The sequence below is a fragment of the Cyanistes caeruleus genome, chromosome 3 (assembly GCF_971803275.1).
Source record: "Cyanistes caeruleus chromosome 3, bCyaCae1.hap1.1, whole genome shotgun sequence".
Taxonomy (NCBI): Eukaryota; Metazoa; Chordata; class Aves; order Passeriformes; family Paridae; genus Cyanistes; species Cyanistes caeruleus.
Window position 1 is genome coordinate 61,737,289 of NC_141703.1, and position 21,424 is coordinate 61,758,712.

The following is a 21,424-nucleotide window of genomic DNA, read 5'->3' on the forward strand; positions in this document are numbered from 1 at the left end:
TAAGCTAATGTGAATATATTGTAAATTCCACAGCTAGGGAACCATGTGTATGAAATTCTCAGAAAGATGTTTTCTGCTTGTGTAGCTACTTTTCAATAAGCTGTTGGACACTGTGTACTTCTCTAACCTGCTTTCCCTATGTGTTTCTTTTTTTACGCTTTTATTCTTTTACTGTATGCTTTTCTCAAGGAACAGCTGTGTAGTCATTTAAACCTGACATAAATCTGGCCTATCTCTAACTTGGTTAATCCCACCATTCTTGTTTCCAGTTGCTCTAACTCACTGCCTCCCTCACTTATGTACCTGCGCTGTAAATTGCATCTGGGAACACAGCTTGCTGAAAAAGTAATCTCTCTCCCAGTTTGCTGAGTCAGGTTTGGCTTTGTGTAGTGCTTAATCTGATCGAACTATGTCCATTTCCCTCCCTGTGCCACCCACAGCATGCTAGAAAACAGATTAAAGAAAAAAAAAGGGGTCTTTTGATCCAGATCAGCTCAGACATACAGTTCATTCAGTAACACTTTCAATCAATAACAGTGTTAGTAGAAGAAATGAGGGATTTGGCCTGAAAAAATAGCTGCCCCTTTTCCAGTAGTTGCTGGACACGTGCTGGTTTAAATACACTGTTTTGGTTGTTTGTATCACACAAGTACTTTTTCAGGTAAAATAATAATAAACAAGTTTACAATAACTTGTTTGTCAATATTAGTATTTATTAATATTAATAACCATTATCAGCTATTATTCCATATATTATTAATGTTATTACTATTTGTATGTAATGTGTAATATTAATAATTGAAATTATTAAATATTAGTATTAGTATTTATAAATAAGTATAAATAAGTATTTATAAATATTAGTATTAGTATTAATATTAAATATTTAATTCTTTCTTAGTAATAAATTATTAGTATTTACTAATTAGTATTAATAATTAATATTTATTAATTTAGTTCTAAATTAATTTTATTTGTTTACAAGTGCATATAAATCATTGTCTTGCAAGATTTTCAACATACTGCTGTAGCAGAGGATTTTGCTACTTTCTCATTCTTGGTTTATTCCCATATCTTTCTTCAGTGGATGTCTGTTCACCACCAAGCTCAGAAAATCAGCCTATATTTACTTCATGATCTGCAAAACCTGGCTGCAAAGGCATGTCCTAAATAAATCCTAGAATTAAAGCACTTAGAACAGATTCAGTCAATAAAATGCTTCTTTTCATACAGCATTATTTATATTAATGATCATAAATGTAAGGTGAAAAAATTGAAGCAAATCTAAACATCTATATACAACCAGATTTCAAAATCTTAACAAAAAATTAGCCATTTTAAAGTTTTGCAAAAGGGTAATACTTCACATCTTTGTTGAGATCAAGAGGATAGTAGAGAGGAAGAGAAAATCTTAGTGTACTGATAATACGATATTAAAAATAAAGATATATTGTTTGTGAAAACATGCTTTTTATACTCTACATAATCATCTTCATATAATATTTTCATTGAATTGTATCCTGCTAATATAGTAAACAAGCACAATGACCATATGAACATTTTTTTTTTTGTATTTAGAAATAAAACAGTAGAATGACAGTGGGTCACCCTCAAGACTTGTTACTAAATGCTGTTTGGTAAAAGGTATAGGAAAATGGTGTACATAGAAAGTAGAATATTTTCATTGTTTGTGGTGTTTTAATGTATTGGACCAAAATAAACTTCGTGGGTAAGGAGGAATCTTTGATATGGCTTTTGTAAGATCACTGTCTTCTTAAAATGTAAATACAGAAGTGATATAACTCATATGTCTGGTGTTTCATCTGGAGAGTAGGATACTCCAGCTGTACTGGGGAGACAGATACAAATGAATGAGCTTGGTTTATGAAAAATCTTGTTAGCCTGGCAATTTGCCCAAGATGATATATTATTGTTATTATTGCATTAGTAAATTAACTAATGTCAGTAATTCGGGGTACGGGCTGACATCACAGTTAAGCAGCATGACCAAACACTGTCAAAGGGCAACCTTGCTTCTAGTAAACCCAGCCATTCTCTCCTGACACACCCTTCATGCCAACACTGAGACCCAGCTGATGCTGTATTGAGCCACTTCAGGCAGTTAAGGCCCAGCAAACTGATCCCACAAAACGTGATTAAGCTTCAGCCAATTTGGCCCTGTGACCTTTGTAAGTAAATAAAAACTTAAAAGTAAAAAACTTAAAAGTAAGTAAAAAATATTTTAAAACCTTAACAAAAAAAAAAATAAATCCCCAAACCAACCAACCAAACTAAAAACCAAAACCAATTCGAAAGGTCTAAAAATAAAAAACATCTTTCTCTGTTGTGGTCAATAGGCTGAAGAAGAGGAAAATCTGACAAACTTTAGAGTTGTTTATAAAGAAAATGAAAGCTTGCATCTTGTATTCTGCATACCTCTGTAATTTATAAAAATGTGAGAATGAAGGTAAATATTTGTCAGCAGAAACTTTTATTTCTTCATTATCAGTCAGGAACTGATATTCCGCTTGTGGAGCTCTGATCAGCTAGGTTTGTAGCTTCCTTTTGAAATAATTCCAACTTCACGCTTCAGAGTCAGACTCTTCACAGACCAGAAACAGTGGGCTAACCAAAGAAGGGTCACTTTTTTAATTCTGAACAAATATGCCGTCAGAGACCGACTGGCTCCCTGACCTTCAAAACCCGATTCGTATCTTACTTGCTTTCAGCTGCCCCTCATTTGCACAAACGCCTTTTCTATTCCCGGTGACCTCACAAGGCCTCACAAGAAACCCCAGGCAAAGGGCAGGACAGGGCACCTCTCTCCTCTCCAGCCTGCCTTGGAACATCCCCACCTTCCTCACCACCGACGTCACCACCTGGCGCATCTCGCACGCCGGCCAAGGGCCTCCCAAAACCCGGGATCCTAAGCCCTGATTGGCGCCTCCGGCCCGTCCCGCCCGCGGCGGGACGGAACCCCGCCGAGCGCCCGGCGCTGCCATGGGCGAGGAGGCGGCTGGGCCCCGGCGGCCCGGGGTGGGCGTGGGGGTGGTGGTCACCAGCGCCGCGCACCCCGACTGCGTCCTCCTGGGCAAGCGGAAAGGCGCGCTGGGCGCCGGCACCTACCAGCTCCCCGGAGGCCACCTGGAGTTCGGGTAGGAGCCCCGCGCCCTCCCTCCCGCCCTGCCCTTCCCCTGCCCCGCCGTGCCCTGAGGCGGCCGTGCCTTCCCCTGCCTTTGCTTGCCCTGCCCGCCCGCAGGGAGAGCCTGGCGGAGTGCGCGGCGCGGGAGACGCTGGAGGAGGCGGCGCTGCGGCTGCGCCACGTGCGGTTCGCGTCGGCCGTGAACGCGGTGTGCGCGTCCCAGCGCTACCACTATGTCACCGTGCTCATGAAGGGAGAGGCCGAGCCGGGCGCCGAGCCGCGCAACCAGGAGCCCGACAAGAACGAGGGTCAGTAGTCATCCAGTTCCAAGCCCCGTGCCACGGGCAGACACCTCTCACTAGATCAGGTGGTTCCGAGCTCCATCCAGCCTGGCCCGGAACACTCCCAGGGATGGGACAGCCACAGCTTCTCTGGGAAATTTGGATTGGAAGGGACCCCCAAGCATCATTAAATCCCATTCCTGGCCCTGCACGGGACAGCCCCAGCAATCCCACATTGTACCTGTGGTTGTCCAAACACTGCTTGAGCTCTGTCAGGCTACACTATGGAGTCTATTCCAGTGCCCCACCAACTTATCCTAACATCCAGCCTAAACCTCCCCTCTCACAGCTTCACGCTGTTTCCTTTGATCCCATCTTAACTCTATACTGATTTTTCTTCCTCTTTTTTTTTTTTTTTATTTTTTTTATTTATTTTTTTTTTTTAATTTTTTATTTTTATTTTTTTTTCCCCCTACAGGCTGGGAATGGGTGAAATGGGATGAATTTCCTCCAGCAGATCAACTGTTCTGGGCCTTACGCTGTTTAAGAGAGCAAGGTTATAACCCCTTTACAGAAGAACTCGATCATCTGAAGGGGTACACGGGAAGTCACCAATTAGAGTAAAAAACAAATTGTATGTTATGTCACAAACTAAAGGACAGACCTGCTTTTATTTGGTGTAGAAGTAAAAAAGATACAAAGTGCTCACCCTGCCCATGTGAAAATATTTTCCAAAGAACATGCCAACTGTTTCAGTGCTTTTCCCATATTTCACACGACAGTTTTCTCTCATTCCAGACCCATTTCTAGGTTTAGTAGTTAACAATTAACATTTACTTTTACAGAAAACTCAGTGTTTTATCTAGTTAATATTTATATTGATGAACAGCCATTTGGAAGTCAGGACTAGCCAGGGAAGCTTATTCACTTAAAAGCAGTTGCAGCAAAACTTACTTGTTTAAACCTGCTTTCCTGTAATTACTCAACCAATTTTAAAACTTAGCTTTGTCTTTTAGCCGCAGTTATGAAGCCACTGTCATGAACAAAAGTTATATTTAATAGACAATGCCTTTTTTTCCTGCAGTCAGCAGTATATACTTGAAAATCAAAAGACTTATAAATGAAAATTCCCTGACCCTTCCTGCCAGTTGCTTCCATAGCAGAGTTCTGTTTAGAGCCTCAGTTACACTGAATTTATCTGCAGAAATGCCTCAGATCTCTGCAATTGATCTGAATTTGTTACTGAACTCCTGGAATGGAGAGATGCCTACTCTACTAGGCTAACACAAATTTAATTTATAGGTGTAGCTCCATTGCAGAAATCCTACTTTGTGGCTAAAGAGTTGTCAGTATTAAACAGCACAGATGGGTGTAGTTCCCTATGGCTGACTATTGAAATTTGGTAAAATAGGAATTTTCAGTTTGACCAATTAAATGACTGAGCTATTAGTGAATGAAATTACAGTACCCAATAGTACATACAAAACCAAGGAGTTAATATTTTTAATTTTTCTAGAATCTGTAACCAATTTTGATTATTTTCCAGCTGTTGTCACCAAGATAATCAGCAATTAATTTTAGGATGTAACTTTTAAAGAAATTGCTAATTGGCTCATTTTTTTCTTGTCAGACTTCTTTTATAGCACATCTCTTGTCTATTTCCTTTAGATATACTCATTGTACAAAAATGTTGTAAGATATCTTTAATTTATTTTGAATAAAACACAGGCATAATACTGAGAGATTAAAATCACCTGAAATTATGAATTGACTTCTCAGTTCTTAAAATAAATCAGCTTGAGGAGTTTAAAGCTCTTCCTTACTTTGTACATTAATTTTTTTAAATGGAGATGGCTCTTGCTGAGAAACAGAATGATGAGGCATAAGGATGCTACTGCCCCTGGCACTCTTCCTGCTTAGAGTTTGAAGTATTAATTATGTGCAACTTCCCTTAGGACAGACACCCATTCTCTGAGTGAAGAAAGAAGTAACATTGCACAGCAGTCTTGAAACGGGAAATATCACCAAAAATTCCACTGCTACTGTTCCTTTGAAAAAAGCTTATTTTTCTATTCAAAAGTGGAGATTTGCTTCCTGAAAGCAACCTTATGTACACTGAAAATTATTCCATTCAGCTGTCAACAAAGAAACTGTAGGAAGAGTTGACAGATGTCCTGCCCATCTGTCACAAAGAATAATGAAGAAAAAGAATTTTAATTAATTAGTACAATTTTAAATTTTAGAAAGCATCTAAGTCCTGATGAGAGAACAGGGACCGCTGTAAAATGGTCTGTCATGCAATAAATACTTTCTTGGCATATTTTGTTAATGGTTATATTCAGACTATCTCTTGTAAATAGACAAGAAGATGCTGAAATGAGAACACAAACAGTATCTCCATATGTCAGCATTTCTGTATCCTTTCTAAATGGACTGATTAAAAGACTACAGTGCAGCAACCAGCTGTCAGCAATCCCCAACTTAAATAACTTTGTTTGTATGTATCACACAGTTCTATTTCCCACCCTTCCAGAAAACGTGGTTCTCAGTCAATTTTAGCTGCCAAGATTCAATCCTTTCAACTAAATCTTTACTTTGATTTTTGGTACTTCTGCTAAATGGGAAAATCTATTGTGTACATATCTAAGCCACTGCATAACAGAACACTTGGTTACCATATCATGGTTCACTAAACTGCTTGTAACTGAGAGAACTCACCTAAAATGGCATTATAGTTAGTCAGCATTGAGGAACATACTCCTGAACTGTACATAGTTTGGAGCACTGATGCAAGGAAACTGATTAGGATGCATCTATCAACTAAAGTTTGATTTTATGCTAAGTGAACAGTGGGCAGAGCTATTGCCTTACCTATTTCTTAGATATAATACACTGGTCCCATTTAATCCTTTAATAGAGTATCTAACAAGAAAACTAACAGAAAAATAAATGGTCATTGTTTCAGTGCCCTCTTATGTCTGGAAACAATCACCCACCTACACAATATTTCAGCTGGTGAATTACATGATACAGCCATAGAAGAGTTTTGGGTAGACTGTAACACTACACTTCCCATGAATATTAATTATATATTTTTGTATTTTGTTTCAACAATGTCCTAAGTTAGAAGATAAAAGAGACTGGTAAACTTTGTCTGTGTGATGTGTTTAGAGAGGGCCATTTAGACAGAAAATACCAATCCCATTATAAAAAGCATTAAGAAACTCCATTTTGCAATATTGTGTACAATTCTGATCACACATGTTTTAAGACAAAAACTAATGTGAACTAGAAAAAGGGTAGGCAAGGTTAACTAGGATGACTGAGACAGGGCACATGTATTGGGATTAATGTGAGTTAAAGACGTTGGAGATAAGCACCCAAGAGGAAACCATGATATTGAATAAAAGTTACAATATGTATGTAGATTAATAACTTTAGACTCTGAAAGAGGAGACGGTTTAATAGCTCTGAAAATACTTCTAAAAGAAACAGCTGAGACAAAACCAAATTCCCCACTTCTCTGAAAACAAAACCCACTGCCCCATGTTATGTGAATGAATGTGACTGAAGTCCTTCTCCCTTCTACATCCTTATGGGATTTGTGCATATCAGTCACAGGTGGCAACATTACTGGCAGCAATGTTTGAAAGATTACTTGAGCAAAGGAGGAATTACCTGATTCATCAGATTCTTCCTGTGAGGAATCTACAAAATGGAAAAAGGAAGAGAAATGTGATCTGTGCTGCAGGACAGAAAATTAACTGCCAGGAGCAACAGTTCACAAGAGTTTTGAAATTTTATCAGAGGATTATGTAAGACAAAAGCAGCTGTCATAAAATGAGTCCTTAAGCAAAACAGGAGAGGAAAGCCAAGGGAAGTGCCTTTGGAAAGACAAAATAAAATTGCAGCTGATGCAGGAAATGCAACTGCCAAAGTAAACAAATTAGAAGGTTCAAAGGATTGAAAAAATTATAGATGACAAGAACAAAAAAATCCTTGAGCACTTTGATCAGAAAGGAGCTAAACCTGCAGTATGCCCCGAAGTGTGTCACCTCCAGGGTCCCAGGACACTTAATCAAATATTTGGGGCAGTCTTGTGGGTGGGCACTCGCTGCCTCAGAGTCTGCCCAGCACTGCGTGTACCTGGAAGGGCTCACCTGTAAAGGAAGGACAGGCTTTCCACTTCTGACTCCTCCTCAGCTGCTTCTAATGCTTACTGGGCATTTGGCATAGGGGAAAATGGAGTACAAACTTCTGAAACACAATCAGAATTCAACCACATACTGGGATAAAATGTGCTGAGTACTGAAGTTACATGGCAAGTCATCTAAGATTCAAGTTTGAAAAACTGAAGTTAGATCAAAGCTGAGTTTATTTATGACAAATCATTTGTAATATATTACAATAATTACAAACTCTTTTATTACACCTTATTGCCATATTTTTCTTCTTGATACACAGATGACCAAGAACATGGATTTAGGCAGTAACAAAAAAAGATACTAAAATTACAAACTTCATGTTTCATTTCCGTGGCATAGAAAAGGCTATCATCAAAAGAGTAAAGTTACTAACAAACATACAAGGGGATTCCCCTTACACCGTTTTTTCCCAGGAACTTATGTCATCTAATGTATAGTAAATACATATATATAAATATATATTTACACATCTCTTGCAAACATACATTTACACAATCACTGAAAATCTGACATCTCTCCCCCAGCAGACAGCTCCCAGACATTTCTCCCAGCTCGTAGAACATCTAATAGGAAAAAAAACCAAGGCTACAGTCCATGGTTTTAAATTAGTCACCCTATCTCTGAGCCAGCTGTTATCTTCTCCCTACACAGGGCTGCTGGTGTAACAAAAGGATATTGCAGTTTGTGACAAACATCATCTAACCTACCTTCGCCACAGGAAAGGTCTACTAGGGTCTATACCCCCTTGTACCTAGTCTGAGTCACTGCTGCTGCTTGAGGAGTCTGTTGACATAACTTCTACATCATCTTCATTCTCTTTATTGTGTCCTGGAGGCTCCAGCATGAAGTCATTACTATGATTAGGAGGTAGCATGTTCATTGACATATCACTTGACTGCCAAGGATACTGAGGAGCAAGCACATCTGGAAAAAAAGAGGCATAATCAAGAAAACTTTCAATTTTGTGTAGTGACAAATTCAACAAGACAGCTCAACCAGAACTTCAATTTCAAATCAAAACAAATCTTGAAATCCTTTCTGAATTTTGGACAGATTAAACCCTCCAGTAACAGCCAGAAAACATCTCATGATGGAGCAATTCTGTAACTGTAAAAGTCTGCTCTACCAGAGTGGCCCATTTATCTAGGTGGCTCTTGATAACCCATATGCTTAATACAAAGCTTTGCATCTTCAAAGCAGAGCTTAAACTGATTCAGCATTCACAATTACTGCGATTAATGAAAATTATAACAGTCTGTCAGTGTGCAAAAATAGATTAAAACATTAAAAAAAATCAGGCAGGCCACAAAAATTCAGAGAAAAAGGCTTTATCCAAGCATACCTGAAAAGCCTTCATCTGAATGAGCTCAGAATGGAAGCTGCTGTTTTACATTCTGTGGCCATGCTTCAGTGCTAGAACCAGCCTGCTATTAAACCAGGCTAAATGTGTGTGCTAACTAACCTCAAAGTTTGCAGGCTACCAAGCAGTCCAGCAACTGGTCTGTATATTCACTAAGAACTCAGTAACTGGACATCTCTGTAGGACTCTCCAAAAGAACTACATCCCATAATTAGCATTCTCAGGACATGCCTCCATGCACCAACAGATTCAGCATCCCTACACAAAACACTCAGGCAGCTTAAACTTTCTTGTAAATCAGTGTTTCCTCTAACCTTGACAGTCTAGTTATGGGGGCTCAACCTGACAGAGGAGCCCAAGACTCAATTAAGAGCTTTACTGGAGGAGTTTAAATTCCGCATTTTCCAGCTTCTCATGGAAAATTCCTGAAATTCCTGAAAATTCCTTTCAGTTCTTATAGAGACAGCACTCAAAAGTTAATGGATCAAGTCTGCATCCTCTAAGGCAAAGCAGCCAGCCAGAATGGGCTTTACCAAAACATCTAGAAATAAATGCTCAAACTCCATTAGGAAGTCACAACCTTAGCATTTCCTCTGACCATATTTCAAAAGAACAGAGAAGATACTTGGGCCAATCCTCGGCATTTCCCTGGTGGGTTGCTATGGGCAGATGGCGGGGTCCTACGCCCATTCAGCTCACTGACCCATTTTATCTGAGGCCAGAGATTTACAAAGTGAAATGATGCAGGATTTCAAATCACTTCTTAAGATGTGACAACAGGATTAGACAGGTGATCCGAAACACAAAATCCAAATTTACTATTTCTTCAATGGACTTGCAAGAGGGGTTTTTTAACAAATTCAGCATGATTTTTAAAAACAAGCTTTCCATAATGCCTGATAGTGGCTTAATAGATATGTAAGAATTGTTACAGATCTCCTATGAAGCCAAACTAAGACTTTTTTCACCCTTCAATCTCACAATGGTAGATCAATGCTGCACAGGTACAGAGCAACAGAACTCTTGATTCAATTACTGTAATTTATTGCTGAATTCAATTTTTGATGAAGGAATGAATCCCACTGAAGTCAATGGAAGTGCCCATTCCACAGAGCAATTAAGGGATTGAAGCTTGATTCCTACACTCAAATGTACTATCTAGCAGTTGTCTGCTGCCACATCTTTTAAATCCACAACTTCTAAGCACAGACTCAAAGAAAGGTAGGGAATGACAATAAACCACCTTTCTTCCAAATACATCTTTCACAGTTCCATGCTTTGTCATCACCATTAAGCAAATGCTGCTCTGAAAGGGTTTTTTTCTAATATGTATGGAAATCGCTTAATTATTTATTTAGAATATACAAAGGTTATTTTATACCTTCATTTATATATATAAGGGGTTTTTTGTATTGACTTAGCTGTAGTGTCTGCAGTTTAGCATGAAATAAAAAAAAATATGCAATTTCTAATTACCTTTCTTTACTAGGTCTTCACTGCTAGGGAACAACATTAACCACAAATACAAGTTTTCATTGCTTTACCTCTGATTTGCCTTTGCTAGGGGAAATGTGTAACTGCTGTGAATCTATAAGCAGTAAAGAAAAACAAAACAAAAGTGAGTTTCACTTACCTGGCAGTCTGCCTGCTGCAAGTGCGTCCCCTGGTAAGTGTCCATTGACTCCATTGGTGGATGGGTTGTTCATCTGACCCAAGAGACCACTTCTCATCTCCAGATCTGTAGGATATGGCCTACGTGGGTCCCCTTTAAGAAAAAAAAGAATGCTTTGAAATATTTAACACTTGTCTTGCAGACACTAGCTTTAGCTTCAGAGCCTAGTTTAATGACCAAAAACCCCCATACTCCAGGATGCCTGGATGAGCAATGAGCATCACACGTTTTATTAAAATCCAAGTCTATTTTTCACTTAGACTTTCATTGTTCATTCAAACTTGGCAGAAAAAAGCATATTAAAAAACAGCCAAGCAACCCAAAGCAACTAAAACAAAAAAAAAAAAAAAAAAAAAAGTTTTTGTTTATACCTTTGCTCTCCCTGCTACTTCACAGCTAAACAGCAAGGACAGGAATTGGATCAAACACCTTTTCATTTTGGACAAAGAGGGTAGTACCCAAAAGTGAAATATGTCATAGTAAAAGTTCTGCTTCTGACTCCACTGTTTACGAACATTCTCTGAAAGAATATTTTAAGGGGCAAGAGGGAACACAACCAAACACACAGAAAAGCCTTTAGCATACTTGGCTTTGACTTTTAATCAAGGTAAACATTCAGGGGCAAAAGGCAAACAAAGGAGAACAGAGGAGTCCAGTCTGTTAATAAAAGCAGGCAGTGTCATAACCTTTTGGAGATGTATGTGAAGTCCATAGGACTTTGGATATCCATTCTTACTGAAATATTAGATATAGCAGCTGAAAACAATGTTACTCTAATAAACCCCAGTGGTTATTGCCATATATAAATATTGTATGACCAGATATTAACCATGATTTATTATGAAAAAAATCTACTGTCAGAAACACAATAGTTACCTGGTACCCATGTCAGAGGGGCACACACAGCATTGCTAGCACTGATCCTGTGGGCATATTTAATTATTTCTTCAGAGGAAATGGCACCTGGAAGAATGGAAAAAAATGTTGCTGCATTCTCAAGAGATTGTGTCATTTAATTACTTCAGAGTACTGACCACCAATATCTAAAAGACTGGGAATGTGATTTTGCCAAACATTAAGAGCCTGGTTCAAATGCAATGACTGTTTAGAAGATTCTCAGAATATGCAAAGATGAGCTTTCCAGTGAACTGATTTAACACACAAGCGAGTGCAAAATACCTTCAATATCAATGGTCCTCCAACCTTGTGAAAAACACAGTCTCTTAAACAAATGTACTTGACAAGCACAAAAAGAATTTGTAATTCAGCTCCTGTTTTACTACATAAATTTTTTTTAGCAAAGAATTTTTTTTTTTGCTCTTTTAGTAATTATGTACCCAGAGGAGTCATTCCAAACATGTGCCTGTACTAGAGGAATAGAAACTTTATTAAATTCCTTGATTTTCTAGGTGAAAGACACATAACAAAATGATAAAAGACACTGTAAAAAAACCAAAACAAAACAACCTGAAGAAGGTGCCTCAGTCCCCTCCCCCACAAAAAAAAAAAAAATTAGCTTAAGTTGGTAAGTGCCACAGAATGGCAGAAATCGCTACAATTACAATCTAGTATCAACACCTAGAGTCAGTCCTTCAAATACAGAGCGTGTACACACAAACATTCTCTTCCTTTCCTTGGCAAACCTCCTAAGGCAATTCGGTAAGGCACTTAGGGAATCAGATATACTATTATCAGTCCAAGAAGACTGCTGAGACTTTCATGTTAAAATAAGTTTGCACAAAAAAAAATAATTCAATCCTGCCTTTGCTCTGAGGAAATGGTTAGTTTCATAATGAGATGAAAAATTGTTTACACACAAAGCATCTGAAATCTGTGATAGCAGAACTAAAATAATTTAAAAGGCCCAATTTGAGCTCACTAACAACTTTGTTTAGAATTGCATTTATGCAGTATATACAATCATGGATACTCACCTTTCCGTGCTTTTTCAATTGATTTCAGTTTTTCCTTTGCTTGATAAACAGCTGTTGCCTAGTTATAAAAAATAAAAACCCATGAAGTAAACCAAATCTTCAATGCATCTTTAACTTACAAATGTCTACATAAAGTCAGCTCTGTGAATAAACCCTGTCATTTAATTGCATTTTAAAAGCGAAACTTCCGTGAACATTTCCAAAATACACAGAAATAAAGTAGGTTTAGAAGAAAATTAGCATTATAAAAAAAACCTTAATACCATGATAAGCATACACTGTTTGACTACTGAGGAAAAAACCCAAATTACTAAACTCTTATGAAGTTTTAAGTATCTAAATCCTCTCAAACTAACACAACACCACTTTGCCCAAAACCACCTTTTCTACAAGAAGATGCTCAAAAGCAAACACATCATTATGAACTTACCAGTATGTGCTCTGCTTCTTTTAGCTGTTTCTGCAGCTGCTGAATATCATTATCCCGCTTTTCTACTACCTTTTCTAAAAGCTGCATTTCATGATGGATTTTTCCCTGATCAACTGCCAACTTCATTAGCTCTTGAAACTCTCCATCTCTCTGAATCAGCAGTTCCAGGATCTATTGAACAACAGTTTTGTAGAACTTTTAATTTGGCTAGAGTAACAACACTCCCTCAGTCATGCTATAAAAAAGAGCAAAGGGCATGCATAGGAGTATTTTTGTTTGAATGAAAAATGAAACAAAATTTCTTTCTGTTTACAGAAACAGCCTATGAAGCACATAAAAAATGAATAAACAACAGGAGAGCCAATAATGCCTTTGTAGAAGGGCTAAAGCCCCATCATGACCATTAGCTTGAATATAGGTAAGGACAAAGGGAGAAAGTAAGAACAAACAAAAGAATGGGAAAAAAAATAGAAATAAAGCATCATGCTTACCCAAAGAAACACAATTCAGAAAGTCATCTTACCTGGCTCTCCTCTCCTGGTTGTGGAAGCTTTTGGTTTCTTGAAATTGCCAAAATTTCAATTAGTTCCCTGAAAGGAGAACTCCATTTGCACAATTTTCTAAGGCATTAGCATATCAGGTCATCCCAAAATTACCAGAGTACTGGTTTCATTACAAAAGTGTTCATGGACCTGAGTATTTTCTATTTTATAGTATAATGTGGCAGTGATTTTTCAACCAAGAAGGCACTTTTTTTTCTTTGTTATTTGAGCTCATGAAGCCCTCACATATTTGAACTCAAGAAAGGTGCTAAGTTCCTGTTACACCATAAAAGACATAAGCAGAAGTTGAGAGAAGAAACAGCATAATGAAATGCACTCATACCTTTCTTCTACTGCCTTTGTTTGTTTCAAGAGGGTCTTCGCTGTTTTCTCTACTTTTCTCCATTTTTTCTCCAATATATTTGTAGTTTAGAGCAATTAAATCTACACTTTCAAATACCGACAGAGTCTCTTATGGAACTACTTTTACAACAAGTATTTATACAATGCTGTATTAGCTGTGCATCAAGCACACAAAATCATTTAAAAGAAACCCTGGTAATATTCTGGTGCTATGCTAAAAGTGCTTCTCAAACAGACCTCTTGATCACTCTTCCAAATATCCAGATACTCTGCCACTGTTCTGAAAATCCAGCAAAATCTCTGGGCACCACTATGCAAAAAAAGCACTTTCTGTAAATCAGCAGTTATTTGGCTTCAAAGGCTATGAATGGCAGTTCAACCCTATGCACAAGTAACTGTCTATCTGGAGACACTGTCCTTAAAAGTAATGATTCTTTGCTTGGTCCAGTGTAAGCAGCTCCATGGGGTGTCTGAGTAATACAGCAGTGGGACCAGAAATGTCTAAAAAAATCTCCAGTAAGCTCTGATCTTGGTCTATGTCTCTTGGTCACTCCTGAACACTACCATGATTTTAAACAATTAGAGAATAAAGAAACTTGTCATTGCTACTAAAGCTTCATTCTACCTGACCAACACTGAGCGGTAGCAAACAAAATCCATTTTAAGCAGGTCAGCTACCACCATCAAGGATGATGTCATGGAGTGCTGTAATTCTACTCTGCATCAGCCAGATAATGCACAGATGTAGATTTAAAACTATAGAAAGGCTACAGATTAGACATGTGTCTTAATTTTTGCCCCTACCACCAAACCAGTATTGTGACTGAGAAAGGCCAAGCCCCAGGGTGCTGCAACACTTGGCCGATCAACAGGAAGATTCATGAAAAGCTGCTGAGCGTTGCTCTGGGTTCATTGAGGTGGAATGCTAGTTCCAGCATCAAAAAAGAAAAGCTATTTAGATAAAGAACAAGTTTGTTTTCGTTTTTCCATAAACAGGTGTTCTCCAGCAACCCTTATGTCACAATAAAACTGAGACTGAGGATAAAACTTAAACAGAAGAGCAACTCACCAATAGCTTATACTGCTTCTGGTAATGATTGAGTGAGCAAGCCACATGGATAGCACGGATTATTCCCTCTGAAAATGCTTTCCTAAGCTCCTGCTCTCCCTGAGGTGTGGAATATAATTAGGAACTCTCTGAACTTCACTGCCAGCTATGCCCCCACGACATGATTGACAACTTGGATGGGGATTACCAGCCAGGACTCAAGACCATGGACTAAGTATCCAAGCATTTCTATCACTCTGAAGATGAGCTCTGCAGCCTACTTAGAATGAATGTAGCACTAATACAGGCAATAGCAGAACAGCTTATGCCATACCATCTACGTATTTCTGACTTAAACATAATTTTTAGTGACTAATAAAATGCCTAAAATCGGCGTGTGAGTGTGCACTTTACAAGAAACACAGGTGTCAACCAAGTGCGAAAGCGAAGTGGGAGAAAAAGGAAGCGCTCTTTTTCTCTGCGAAAGCGGGGCGAAGCACGACCGACGGGACGAGCTCCGGGAAGCATTGCGCAGGGCCGGGCCGGGCCGAACCCCGGCGCAGCACCAGCCCCTCTGGCCTGAGGACGGCGAGAGAGCAGGAAGACGCGTACCCGAGCCGGGTCGGGCCAGCGGTCCAGTCGGGCCGGGCCCCTCCCATCCCAGCCTCAGGGGCTCCCGCTCCTCCCGCCGCCCCCGCCGGAGGCTCCGCGCACGCACCGCGCCGGGAGCCCTCACCCCGCCCCCGGTGCCCCGCCGCCACCCGGGGCGGCCGAGCGCGGTACCTGGCCAAGAGCTCGAGATCCTCCAGCGCCGCCAGCAGCCGGTCCCGGGTGCTGCTCCGCTCCCCGCCTCCCCCGGTTGCCCCGGCCCCGGCTCCTGCCGCCGCCATCGCGATCCGGGCGCGGACCCGAGCGGGACCCGCCCCCCGCGAGGCGCGGGCAGGCGCGCGGCAGCGCCCCCGGCGGCGGAGGGGCGAGCGGCAGCCGCGGGGCGGCGCGCGCATGCGCGAGGCAGAGGGGCGGATCCTTTCCGGGAAGGCGGCGGCGCCCGGCGGGGCGCGGCCCAGGGGACCGAGGGTGTGAGGGAAAGGGGAGGGCGGGTGTGCCTCGGTCAGCGCCCCGTCTTGAGGTGGGGTTGCTGCGCGGGGATCTGCGCTTGTTGCTCTGTGGATCAGAGGATCGTTGAGGTTGGAAAAGGTCATGGAGTCTGAAAAGCACCACGTCAACTAGACCAGGGCACTAAGGGCCACGTCCAGACTTGCCTTAAGCACCTCCAGGGATGGTGACTCCACCACCTTCCTGGGCAGTCTGTTCCAATGTTTAACCACCCTTTCTGTGGAAAAAATCTTCCTGATGTGCAAGTTAAAGCTCGCCTGGTGCAGCTGAAGTCTGATCTCTTGTTTCCTATTGGTAGTCATCGGGGAGAAGAGGTCAGCCCCCACCTGGTTAAAACCATTCCAAGTGGGATGTGTTTGTGCAGTGCCCGGGTCTCCACAAGGAGCCTCAAGATGACACTGATGTGGAAAACGGAGTAACTCTTCTGGGTTTTAAAAAAGTTTAATAGACTCCGGCACTGGACTTTTGTCTCTTATTCCCTATTAAACTTTTTTTAAATCCTGGAGAGTTACTTTATTTTCCACACTGATGTATGCTAAAGAGACAGAAAACATGCTGCGGGTGAAGTATGTGCAACTGAATTACATCTTCAAGGGTTGAAGGTCTCAAAAACTCAATTTTTGAGAGTCTTGGTGTTCAAAAATTCCTCAGGTGCTTTTGATCAGATGGAGGATGAAATCACGGAATGGGTCAGGCTGGGACCACAGAGGGTCATCTGGTCCAACCACCCTGCTCAAGCAGAGTTGTCCTAGAGCACACTGCACAGGATTGCATCCAGAGGGTTCTTGGTGTCTCCAGTGAGGGAGACTCCACAACCTCTCTAGGCAATCTGTTCTAGCACATGGTCACCCACACAGGAAAGAAGTACTTCCTCATGTTCAGCTGGAGCTTCCTGGGCATCACTTTCTGCCCATTGCCTCTTACCCTATTGCTTGACACCACTGAGAAGCACCAGGCTCCATCCTCTGACACCTCCCCTTTAGACATTTATGTGTGGTGTTTTACTGACAACTGAAGAAGGTTAGGTGCCTGATACTGAAAGCATAACAAAAAACTGAGCTTTAAATCAGACAAGACTAGGGTTTTACCTGGGCTGGCTGTCCCATACATGACCAGAGGCAACACTGACCTCCTGACACTGCCTGGGCAGACCTATGTGTCCATGAAGGCTGAAGGCAGCTTGGTGTCCATCACAGACTTCTCTGCATGCAATGGACAGGGCAGGTAATAGGCTCAAATCCTGCCCCCAACCCTGCCAGCAGTTGAGTTACAATTAAAAAGTACTGCTGCGTTGAGGTTTTATTTTTTTACTGCTGCTCTATATGGGCTGGTGGAACCGGCCTCTCCTTCTGGGTGGAGTCACGGTGAGGCCAGTGGAATTTTTTGTATTCATGAAAGTTTCAGTAATGTGGAAAGACCCCGAGAGGCCAGGGGGGAGGGAAGATGGGGGAGTACAGAGTGAGAGCTAATCTGGGGCCACGGTTTATTAACCAGGGCAAGCACTGCCACAGAACAACAGGGAGCCCCAGACCCTGTGTCCTTCTGCTGTCAGCAGGCAGCTGCCAGTAAACAGCGATTTTCTTCTCCCCTGATTAGAGAAAGGCCTACAGGAACAATAATGTCCCTGACTCCTCTGGTATTTACTCTGATTATCTGTTACCTTCTGCAATAAGTATGTTCCTGAGAAATTTACATTTATTTAAAAAAGAAAAAAAGGCAAGAAACTCGTTAGTCAGTAATTCTTTGAATTGTGATTTAAATAAGCAATTCAACATTATGAGATTTGTGATAAAGCAATGAGATTTGGCAACTCTGAGAAAAGAATTTTGCCAACAGGAGTTATTTAAAATTCCTTTGCAATGCCCAACAACCCTCAACATTCTGATTATAAATAGTTTGGGAATTCTGTTTGAATTGTATAGCAGATAAAATCTCATCAAATAGTTCTGCCTTTTAAATAACTTTTGCTTGCTTTTTTCCCCTCCTCTATTTCCCTGCTTTTGTTCAGGGAAAGATGTAATCAGTGATGGTGTCTGGTTGTGCATCCAGTTCACTGATTTGTTAGTGTTTGTATGGGTGCATAAATAGAAAGAAATAGCAACCTCGAAAACAAAGCAGTCCTTCCGCTAAATCATTTTCGTCCTCATACTCATTTTGACATCTGAATTATTTAGACTTGAAGTACTTCTGCTATATTTCAGGGCAATAATACTGAAAGTTTTTTTTGAGCTTTTTTGAGTTTTACTTGAGCTAAAAGCTTGCAGCATTAATAGGACACCCAAGGTTGACAGGTGTGAATATTGGTTATAGGAGATTTCTGTAGCCTGATCTTTCATTCTCCTTGTGCCTGGGAGCTTGTTCCCTCCCTTCCTCTTGACAGCAGTACTACTCCCACTCAACCAGACCAATACCATCCATCTTTCACTGGACCAGCTCCCTTTCTCTCCCTACTTCTCAAATTTCTGTACCTCTTCCAGGCATCATGGACAACTATCTGCTTTCTACTGCCCAGTCCTTTACTTCTCCTTGCCCTGGCAATACAGCCACCGCTGGGGTGTGCAGTGGAATAGGCAGAGCCTTAATTGTGCCTCTGTGTGGGAGGACAGGGTGAGACCAGAGGTATCAGGGAATGCCTGCCTGTGCCAAGACACAGAAAGTCATTCAGACCATGTCAGAGGGGTCATCTCATTCAGCACAAAGGGAAAGGCTGGGTGAAATGGGCTCGTGCCCCAAACTTGTCCCATGGGCTGATTACTTTAAGACTAAGTGAATAATTTGCTGAATAGACTTCTGAAACATTTGCCTATAAAAACAACAGAGCCTCTGTTCCCCCAGTGCTGGTTCCTCTGTTACCTCAGTTCTTCAGTGCTTTTTGCCTTTTTTCCCCTGGGTAAACTTTTTTCATAGCTGTGTTGGTTTTGAGCCAGACCTGCTTCTTGTAAGATCATGCCCCTCCTGAATAACTAAGCATTGTTCCCAATTTTTTCCAGTAGTCTGGGAATATTTTCGTTTCTGTAGCCATACATGGATCTTTGCACAGTGAGTTTATTAGACATTTCAGAGCTCTTTCATTTCAGATTGTCTGTTCAATGGCATACTGAAGGTACTGTTAAGAACCTGCTAGCACAAGCAAAAATAGCTTATTTTATCTTGTTCAGTAGAGTCTTGTCTCTTCCAGAATGGGCCTTGAAGTGATGATCTGCAGAGCAAACTGATTCCTCTAGACAGGTTTAGGAGCAGCTGATCTGAACTAATAGTTCACCAAGGTCAAGAAGCTGAGATGTTGCTAACTTCTCATGTCCCAACTGCAGGTTTTCACCCTCCCTTAGCTCCTCCTTGGTGTTTGCCATATGGTCTATGAGCCACTTCAACTCAATAACCAGACTGAAGAATATTTAATTTGGGAGAGGGTGTTCATTTCCTTCTGTGTTAGAGAGTGAACTCTAACCTCATCATATGGAACCATGCCTTCAGAGTGTGGCTTTAGTTACAACTAATTTCGTGGTACTGTGGGCTAGTGCTGAAAAGTGGAGTCTTCCCCTTCTCTTATTCATAATTCAGTGCAATTCAGACTTAGGATTCCTCTAGTGCAAAGCCTTTTCTTCCAGCATAATATTGTGATTCCTTAACTTCAGGTATTCCTACATTTCTTTTCATGAACTAGAGGATCACTTTAGAATGTGGAAGTTGAGCTGTAGAGAATCTCGCCTAAGAAGCCCAAAGTAGGTCTGCTTCAGTTGAAATCTGTGTTTTTATTGTGCTAAAGTGCTTTTCAGCTGTCTTCTAATTTATACATTCCAGACATTAGACATCAAGTGTTCAGTTGGCAACAGCTGGGTTTACCACACCTTAAAATAATAAGGAAAAATACTGACTGCAGAAGATACATAGCTCCCGCAGGCGCTTAGGACCATGTGTAATAAAGCATTGCAATCACTACAAATAAAAAGGCAGGAGGACAAGCAAGGAGAGCAAGAAGGAGAAAGGATAGAACAAATACTCATTTCCACTTCCCCTAGATTATGTAAAAATAAAATCCTTTCTGTCAAATATCAACTAAAATAGAAATCAAACGTCTTGAGCACTGCTTGGAAGGATTTCACAGCTGTACTTTGGTCTGTGAAGATGAGAATAATTGTCCCTCATTTATCAAGATGTCTTTACACCATTAATATTTTGAAATGTGTCTGATAAATTATCCACTTCTTATTGCTATTTAAAAAGAAATCATAGTATGTTTCCCTGCTCACTTATGTTGGATAGTAATTTTAGACCAATGAGATAAGAAAGGAAATTAAAAAGGTGGCTTTGCTTAAATGGTGTAATTTTAGAATAGGTTATAGATAAGATAAAAATAGATAATACTATGAACCAAAACTTATTTTTTGGGAGGGGAAGGAGTGTGAAACACTAGTACATATGGCCAAAACCAGAGTTTGGTATGCCATTCCAGACTGTTTCAGCACAGAATTAGCTCTGCTTTGAGCTATATTAAACTTGAGTTGCACCGATTTCTTCTGGTGTAAATTTGGACACAGAGCCTTCAAGACAGGAAGTCAACCAGGCAGAAAGCACTCCTTGCTTTCAGTCTGCTGGAGGGCTTGTGGGGACCAGTGCTGCCTATGAAGTAGGAGGTGTTGAGTGGGAAACAGAACCAAAATTGGCCCCGGATAGTGAGGGGAGGGAAAATAAAGAAAGAAAGAAAAAAGAATGTCCTTTGAAAAGGAAAAGCTTGTTTGACAGCTTGGCCACTAGAGATATTCACAATCCTGCCAAGCCTTCCCAGGAATAAAGGAAAATTTGGAGGCAATTAAATATGAGATTTTTTCCTCACCAAGCTAAAAGTTAATGCTGACTACTTCATGAAATAAAACATCCAATTAGAGATAATGAGACTCCTGGGGTAACCCCCCAACACATAGTAATTTTGAGCCTTCATTAAGTTAAACTTGTTTATTTGGAAAAAAAAAAAAAATCTTCTTTTCCTAGTGGCTCTTGCTGTAAATGGTTTACCAAGAACTACTGGGACACCCACACAAGCTTCTGTAGAAGCCAAGCTGAAATTTAGAGTTGTTTACTTCCTTTCACGAAAAATCCAAGGGCAATGATGACAGCTGCAGTCCCTGCTCTCCCACATGCTCAATTCCAGCTAGGCTGATAGGAGTTGTAATTTACTTAGAATGAATCTCTTTCCACATCTCCCTCATCATTTTATTGTGCTCCATTGCCTGCTAAAGATAAAGCTGTCATCTCTTCCCATTTAGACTAGGTCACCTGTCTTTTAGCTGGGCAAGTTCATCTTCTAATCTCCAAGATGCTACTCAGATTTCC

The 21,424-nt window shown here is 40.6% G+C and overlaps 2 protein-coding genes across 2 annotated transcripts; one reads left to right on the forward strand and one right to left on the reverse strand.

The window, feature by feature from the left end:
* The first annotated feature begins 2,847 nt into the window (after nucleotides 1-2,847).
* On the forward strand, nucleotides 2,848-5,741 carry NUDT15 (nudix hydrolase 15). The gene is made up of 3 exons (XM_086881297.1): nucleotides 2,848-3,155; nucleotides 3,260-3,450; nucleotides 3,902-5,741. The coding sequence occupies exons 1-3, from the start codon at nucleotides 3,001-3,003 to the stop codon at nucleotides 4,045-4,047; spliced, it is 492 nt and encodes a 163-aa protein (XP_086737423.1). The 5' UTR covers nucleotides 2,848-3,000; the 3' UTR covers nucleotides 4,048-5,741.
* Nucleotides 5,742-7,780: 2,039 nt separating this feature from the next.
* Nucleotides 7,781-15,901, reverse strand: MED4 (mediator complex subunit 4). The gene is made up of 7 exons (XM_086881296.1): nucleotides 15,761-15,901; nucleotides 13,548-13,614; nucleotides 13,025-13,195; nucleotides 12,595-12,652; nucleotides 11,537-11,623; nucleotides 10,622-10,753; nucleotides 7,781-8,552 (listed from the first exon to the last, which is right to left on the reverse strand). Exons 1-7 carry the CDS (start codon nucleotides 15,865-15,867, stop codon nucleotides 8,380-8,382), a joined length of 795 nt encoding a protein of 264 aa, XP_086737422.1. The 5' UTR covers nucleotides 15,868-15,901; the 3' UTR covers nucleotides 7,781-8,379.
* Between the last annotated feature and the right edge of the window lie 5,523 nt (nucleotides 15,902-21,424).

Excerpts from the sequence above, each read along its gene's own strand:
- NUDT15 (XM_086881297.1), top strand. The coding sequence starts at position 3,001 with ATGGGCGAGGAGGCGGCTGGGCCCCGGCGGCCCGGGGTGGGCGTGGGG. Across the intron at positions 3,156-3,259 it reads GGAGGCCACCTGGAGTTCGG|GGAGAGCCTGGCGGAGTGCG; the intron begins GTAGGAGCCCCG and ends GCCCGCCCGCAG. Across the intron at positions 3,451-3,901 it reads GGAGCCCGACAAGAACGAGG|GCTGGGAATGGGTGAAATGG; the intron begins GTCAGTAGTCAT and ends TTCCCCCTACAG.
- MED4 (XM_086881296.1), bottom strand. The coding sequence starts at position 15,867 with ATGGCGGCGGCAGGAGCCGGGGCCGGGGCAACCGGGGGAGGCGGGGAG. Across the intron at positions 13,196-13,547 it reads AACCAGGAGAGGAGAGCCAG|ATCCTGGAACTGCTGATTCA; the intron begins GTAAGATGACTT and ends GTTGTTCAATAG. Across the intron at positions 12,653-13,024 it reads AAGAAGCAGAGCACATACTG|GCAACAGCTGTTTATCAAGC; the intron begins GTAAGTTCATAA and ends TTTTATAACTAG.